The following is a 7563-nucleotide window of genomic DNA, read 5'->3' as shown; positions in this document are numbered from 1 at the left end:
AATCTGTAACAGCTTCTTTTTAAAAGTAACATACTTGCAGCAGAACTCTGCTAATTTTGAATGACTTTGCAGTTCATTCACAGGAAAGTATGCTAATGTATACTCACCACAAAATGCTTCTTGAATCCTTAGTAATTTCTCAAGAAAACATCTCACATTATCTCTTCAGTCCTGGAGAGTGACAACACAGATGCTAATATTCAAAATGTTAAGTATGTGAAACTAGGAAGAAGAGCTTCCTATAGAAAGAATATTTCAAGAATATACATATGAGAAGTAAAAAATGCATCATTTTTGGAGTAGGGAGAGCAATCCAAAGTCTAGATTTCTGTACTGAGAGCATACGGAAACAACTCGCCTTGATAAAGGTATTACACGTACCTGAGTGCAAAGCTAGCCATGATCACTGCAAAACCATCCTCAGTGAATACAGAGCAGAGGAGAACTTGCACATTTGCTTCTCTGGAAAACTTTCAGAACTCTAGGTCTGCAAAGCTCTGCACAGCAAAAGCTTCAAAGATGCTTAAGTACAGATGTCATAAACCACAGAAAATTGTATTACCAGAGGTGACAGAACTGAAGCATAAACCTCCCTAAATATTTGAAAAGGGTGCAGGACCCAACATAAAACTGTCTGTGTCTGAAACTAAAGAGCAGCTATAGGAAAAATATGTCTGGATACTAATTCACTGTGCTGGGACTTAAATGCTGGTTTTGGAAGCCATCAAGAGCAATGTACCAGGTACTTCACTAACACACATCACCCTTTGGCCCCATAGGGAAGGGCCTGTCAGCCCATGAGCAGCCTGCCCAGCTGAGGTCATTGCCTTGTCCTACCACCTTTTACCCCTTTGCAAAAGTAACAGCTTCCAGACAATGTTGAAATCTAAGAGCCTGGGCAGAAGTTCAGTAAATCAAGGTCTCTGATAAGCCTTATTTTTCTACCAGAAAAAGGATCAGGTCATTCATTAACTGGGAACAAGTCTATGTCCCAGCAGTACAACTATCTTTTCTCAATATAGTAAACATACTGCTTTTAGTGAAAGACTGGGAGGTTGTTATTACAAAAACTATTTTGCTTAGCAAATCTGACAATCTCTTTCTCCCTTCCTCCTCAAATCCTCAAGTCAAATAAGTCATTTTTTTCCTTTTAATCTCTTCCCCTCTCCCACCTGGGCAGCTCCTCTAGGTAAGCACAGCTTGCCAGAAATGCCTGAAGAACACTGACCAACACCCAGTCCTGCTGAGCTTAACAGATTACTCAACTGGAACACCATCATGGAATAGGTCACATCAAAAGACAAGCAGCATTTTTTAAAAACCAGCAATGGAAAAATTAGGGCTAACAGGAAGACAAATGCACATGAACTCCCCATGGCTGACTCTCACTGGTGGTTAAAACACAGGGGTTTAAGTAGATTGTGAAGCTCTTGTGCAAAGGGGTGCTGAGCAGGGAAGAAATATGTAACTAATATGCACCTACCCTGATAACCTGTGGTGAGTCCAGCTGTGGGGTCCAAACACACCTCAAAAAAGTAATCAGATATAGAAATAATTCAGCATTTAATTCTGGAAAGGCTGCCTCAAGTTGAATTTCTGTGTGGTAGGAAATGGTGGGGAACAAGCCAGGTGAGCCAGAACATTTTTCACCATCTCCTAACAATGGCACACTTTTGTGACTTGAACAAGTCTATTACTCCTAAATTTCACTTTGTGCTCTAGGCTGCCTGCAAAGTTTCTGACAGATGCCACTGGCTTCCCAATTGCCTTAAAATAAAAAGATAAGCATGAATTTACTTAAGATTAGCTTTAACAATATTTGTTTAGGATTGCATAACCTCTAATGAAAGTGCTTCCTACCACTGTTGGTGTTTCATAATAATTGCTGGAAAGGGAAGTTGAGTTCTGTACAGGCTACTCTGCTTCCACCCACTGCAAGGTTTGATCATCAACCTAACACCTGATCAGACTTCAGCAGGTACAGAGCAGTTCTTAAACACAAGTACAATCAATTGCTGGAAAGACAATCACATTGTTGCAAACTGAAAAGCAATTCAGTACAGCATTTGGGGAATTTTATTTAGGAATAAACCATAACTAGAATATGAAACAAGCATTCAAAGTCAGAGAAGAAATTAAAGTGCTTGCTTTAGAGTACATTAGAAACACTTTTCAAAGGTGTAGGAATGCAACAAATAGAATTTTATGTGGTTCTTTTTCTTCAGTGACGAACAAGTGAATTTGATGTCTTAAAAATGTACCTTAGAGCTCATTCATTCTATGGTTGAGCTCAACATGATGTAACTCACTTGCTAATCCAAGAGACTGTAATCATACTGGAAGAAAAAAGGCTGGAGGTAATTACTGACTAGAAAACTTTGTCACAGAGTCACTTAACATCCCAGAAGTTTTCCCAGTACTTGGTATCATCTTGTTCAGGAGGTCACCAATTAGAAGTCAAACTCAAGAAGCAAAGGAACAAAATTCATGTCCACATTTCTTTTAATTTTACTCAGAAATATAAAAGTGCAAGTTCTGTAAATTAACAACATTTACAGTACATCACAATAAATATGCCACCTTGTGACATCTAAAAATTCTAGTTATTTATCTGAAATTAGTCGTACTGAGATAAAAACTGCATCAACATCAACAAAAAATACCTGTCCCAGTAAAGATGGCCTTAATATATTAATTAGCAAGATGCATATTCCATTATTGCTATTAGACCATGCCTCCGAGTTCCACAGTATAAAAACTTACTAGTTTACACAAAAGACCATTGATTTTTTTCTCATCACAGGCACAATCTAACATAAAAAATAATTTTGCCATGTACAGTGTAGGAGGGTCTCCTATGAGGAGAGGGGGAAAAATAATTAATACAGAAACATACAGTTGTGATGATTTGCTAAGCCCACAGGAAAGCTGCACTTTGCACAGAGTTATTGAACTGTTACATGAACATATAATGTCTTTCTATACCCACTCCTGGCCTGGTGAGAACAGGCCTTTTGGTAAATTTACTACAATTTTCTAGCTACCTCCAAGTATGCAGACTCTAAATATCCCAACACAAATTGCATGCAGGTGCTTTGTGTCCTGAACAGCCAAGTCTCACATCATATTTAAGGAGTGTATTTAAAAAGAATTTTGCCAGTAGCTGCATCATTCCCAGCTATTTACCCAGAACAGACTGTCTGATTGAAAAACATTAAAAGTCAGATAGGACAAAATAAGATTTCAAGTACATTAAAGCCCATTTTTAAAATAATTATTTGAACTCTAAGCAGTCACTATATACAATATATCATTTTCTAGTCAATATTTATTTGGACTGACCAAATAAAGTTGAACACCCATTTATGACTCAGTATTACTGTCATGGTGGAATAAAAAAATCCCAGTGTACTACCTGTAACACACCTAGATTATATAAAAATAAAACTGCTTTATAAAGAGTTCCTCCTCTCCTTCAGGAACTGCAACAGAAGTGTTAAACTGCTCTAGGAATGCCTTTCATAGCAGAACTGTGTCTTTCTAGAGAGAAATGAAAGTGTCTCAACCATTTCATTTGGCCTACCAAACAGGACATTACTTCTTTCCTCCATATCAGTCTTGCTTTAGATGTAACCTCAAAAGCAAATCAATGAAGGTTAAGTGTGGGCAAATCTAGAACTTTGGCAACATGCTCTACAAAAAGGTAAGAAGAAACAAAAAAAGCTTAAGCTAAGGAACTGTTTAAGGCAACCTGACCAAAGTAAAGATAAGGCTTTTGGATAACTATTTCCAAGGATATCCAGTTTTCTTAGCTTTGCAAAGCAACATAATTCAACTAACTTTATGGTCAGATTTCCATTCATAAGCTTCTTTAAAAAAATAGTTACCTTCCTAGAATATAATAATTAGCTGAATACAAAACATAAGGAAATACTACACATTACAGACAAAAGTAAAAAAAGCTACAGATAAGCACACTGATGGCCAAGTATTAGAAATTATATAATCATGACAAAAGTTTTAGGCTCTCTGAGGTATTCCAATAACTTAACACCACAGGCTTGAAATACGATACAGAGACTGAAGATATTGTAATATTGGTGTAACTACCAAAGCAGTTTTGTGGGTTGGCTTTTTTGTTTTTGGTTGTGGTTTTTTTTTAAATACCTTTAAAGGTCACTGCTGTAAGGATCTAGCAGCTTGAATGAAAAACATGTAAAATCTTAATACGATATTCAGAATGTAAGAGCCTAAATAGGAACGGCCCAAGCAGTAGTTGCATGTCAAAGTATTTGTCTGGAATGTACCAGAAGTAAAGAATTTAAATATTGACATAATTGATATCACAAATATGAGCTGGGTTGGAAGGAAATGGATGAAGAACAAAAAGGGGTGAGAGGTTTAAAATTCACCATTAGCCATCATGAGGTAACTGGCAAAAGCCACAAAAATTTAGTAAGATCTGCTTTTTGTGGCTGAACAGTTTTCCTCCTCCTCCTCCTGTGTGCTGGCTAATACTTGAATAAAAAGGAATATTCTGACCACTTCCAACTTCAACATTTAAACCAATTACTTATATTGCATTATTCTAATCAAACCAAAAGTGCTCCTCCTGGAATTTTAGACGTTTTAAAAGGTAAAAATCAACCTTGCCAATGTTGTTGAAGTAAATCATGTGCTTATTTAGGCTCACCCACAGAGTTACAAGTAATTGTGTTCAGCTCGGTTTGAACAAAATAAAAAATGAAGAGTTAAAAACACAAGGTCACTTAACCTTCTTCCTGGTTGATTTACCTTTAGTTAAAATTGTAATGTTTTTACTCTGCCATACTAGGAAAGTGTCTCTGGCACAAGTGGTTTTCAGAAGAAAAGCTGGACTTCCCAACAGCTCTTTCTTCTGCTTCATCCTAAAGTGCAGGAACTGTGGGAAAGGACAGCAAGCCTTCCTGACGGTCACTGTGGAACCACTTCCCTTAGAGAGGCTAAGGCTGCGTGTATGCGGACGTGCAATCTGTTCTCAAAGTCATAGCCAGAAAATTCCTCCTAGGGGGAAAAAAACAAGGAAAAAAGCCCCAAACATATACCTATTAGCCTCCTTCACTTCAGGATGTGCAGATAATTTTGCTATTAATGCTTAAAAAATCATGTTAAAAGAGTCCAAAGAAAAGAGGTGAACTGGCAACTTCATGTTGCAATATCCCCATGGTACCCATAGCAAAGGAATTATTACAGAAATTCCAAGTTGGTAAAGAGGGCAGATTAAAGCCCATATAGTTGAAGAGCACCTGAAGTGTTCTACTAATCCAAAAGCTCCAGAAATTCCAACAGGCCCAAGGCAGGAACCAGTTGGAACAGACAAGGAATGGAGAATTGTCATTTTCAAATCTTGGTTGAAAAACTTATCAAGGTTCTAAGACTTTCAGGAGCTGTCAGTGATGTGGGCTCTGTGTGATGGCTGACCTAGCAGCACATACCTATGGAGCACACATAAATGTGTACCATGCACATTAATGTACATTTACGTGACAGGAGCTGTCCATTACAGGTGAGGGACACCACCACTTAACACCTACTCTCCCTTCCCCAAACCCCTGAAAACACAACCTCCCAAATGCCCTTTCATTTTAGACAATTAAATTAGAAAATGTCTTCGTTTTTACCTTGGCTTGGAGCAGTAAGGTTTTGCCTCTTGGCACAGTCTACAAAAAGACAAACATTGCATTGGAAACCTATCACAAATGTTACAGAATACACTTTAAGTAAATGAGCTGGTGAAGCATCTCTACCTTTCAAAAAGGTACTGAGCAGACAAAATCCCCCCAAATTAGGAAACTGGAAATACTAATGAAGCACCCAGGAGAAGCACTATTATGTATTACTAGTCTTCTACAGAAAAGGTGAAATTATAGAAATTAAAGTCCTATTCTCTTTCTTAAGCATTATGGAGCTCTAGCACAACACCCCAGCTACTAAATGAAATTTTGTATAAACAGGAACCACTCACCTCTAGTTCTAGCTCTTGCTTTCCCCTACGCCATTCCACTTTATTGAAGTCAGGCATCATTTACCTCCTCATTTTCTGAGTGCCACAAGAGGGAGTTTCCTCCACATCCTTCACATGCTAAACACTACCACAGCTCCTCCAGCTGAGGCTTGCTCAGCCCTCAAACACCCTACAACACTCAGCTACTGTGTGCACACACTGCATGTAAAGCAGGAGGAAGAAAGGAATGCTCTCACATTCTTCACATCTTAACATACTTTCACTACCCACATTTTTTGGGGTTTTTTTTTAGACACGTGACAGATCAAATTTAAACATGAACATGGAAAAAAAGGCAGCAGGAACTGTTATGGGACTCAGACCTTCCTTCCAGGCTTCAAAGCCCAGCTCTAAGTCTTAGGGCAGCAGGGTTTTCAAAAAGAAAATTAGTTTTAAAAGCATTTTCTAGTTCTGTCCTTTGACATGATAATTGTCTTTATTAAAAGATTTTCCTCTCTTTCCCCCTTTAAGGGGAAGGCTCAACTCTAACTAAATTGTGACAACATCAAAACAAACTGAAAACAGAATCTTAAGAATATGAGATACTATCAGCCCACTACTTCATACCCTGTGACCACTTCCCTCCTAACCTGCCATCTGATTAACAACACAAAGTGGCATAAATTCCAAGGACTGGGGTTGCACATTTAAGGAGAGAAATGGCACCAAGAGTGCTGCACAGGCTGCTCTGGTTTAAGATACTCTGAGGCAGGGTATGTGCAAAGACCTGAACAATTAAATGCATTGTCAGCCAAGCCATTTGAGCAATCTGAAAGCCAGGTGGATTATTTTCTTCCACATCCTGAAGAACAAAACCCTTACTACTCAGGGTGGAAGTCAAAATGCCCACACAAACAGCTTTAATGGGATTTAAATTACTAAAAAAACCACTTGCTATTTTAGGAAGGCATCAAATTCTATTTGGAGAGGATAAGTACAGGTGAACTTTGAACGGCATCCAACAGGATATTAAATAGGAAAGAAAAGGACCTTAGGCATCTACCAGACTAAATACTACCTGCAGACAAGAAATCCCTGCCTACCCAGGGCATTCTGGTGACACCTTTGTTGCCACCAGCAGCAGGAACGCTCTCAGTATTAAAAAACTAAGACATTGTGATCTAAAACACATTCCATTTCTTGGACTGAATCCCCATCCCCCACAAAGTTGTAGGTTTCTTTATGGTGGGTATAAAACAAATTTTTAAAACTTCATATGCACAGTCACCTACAAACTTTGTTTCATTCTTTGCATAGTGGTATGTTGACTCCTTCCACTTTTTAAAGTTTAAAAATAAGTCATGCCATTACCTCTGGATTGTCCAACAGGATACAGCCAAGTTCATAGCAAGCATATGGCTGGACATACAAGTTGCTCTGACGGCAGAGTTCATCTTTAGCAGCTCGCTGAAAGTACTGTAAAAATGAAAGGAAAAAAGAAACCAAAGACTGCAGAGGTACATTAAAATTGACTGGTTGTTACTTCCAAACAATGCAGAAGCACCATTCAACTTTAATCT

The 7563-nt window shown here is 38.2% G+C and overlaps 1 protein-coding gene across 1 annotated transcript in view; it reads right to left on the bottom strand.

The window, feature by feature from the left end:
* Positions 1 to 2484: 2484 nt before the first annotated feature.
* TTC39C (tetratricopeptide repeat domain 39C) overlaps positions 2485 to 7563 on the bottom strand; it is a 37295-nt gene continuing 32216 nt past the window's right edge. Inside the window, exons 12-14 of the mRNA XM_041399429.1 lie at positions 7355 to 7459; positions 5661 to 5699; positions 2485 to 5043 (exon numbers count right to left, since the gene is read on the bottom strand). Of these exons, the coding sequence (XP_041255363.1) occupies positions 4954 to 5043; positions 5661 to 5699; positions 7355 to 7459 (234 nt within the window). The 3' untranslated portion in view covers positions 2485 to 4953. The remainder of the gene's footprint in view (positions 5044 to 5660; positions 5700 to 7354; positions 7460 to 7563) is intronic.

This window comes from Onychostruthus taczanowskii, unplaced genomic scaffold (assembly GCF_017590055.1).
Source record: "Onychostruthus taczanowskii isolate IOZ18803 unplaced genomic scaffold, ASM1759005v1 scaffold16, whole genome shotgun sequence".
In the NCBI taxonomy this organism is placed as follows: domain Eukaryota; kingdom Metazoa; phylum Chordata; class Aves; order Passeriformes; family Passeridae; genus Onychostruthus; species Onychostruthus taczanowskii.
The sequence above is the reverse complement of the archived record's forward strand: the minus strand, read 5'-3'. Positions and strand labels throughout refer to the sequence as shown.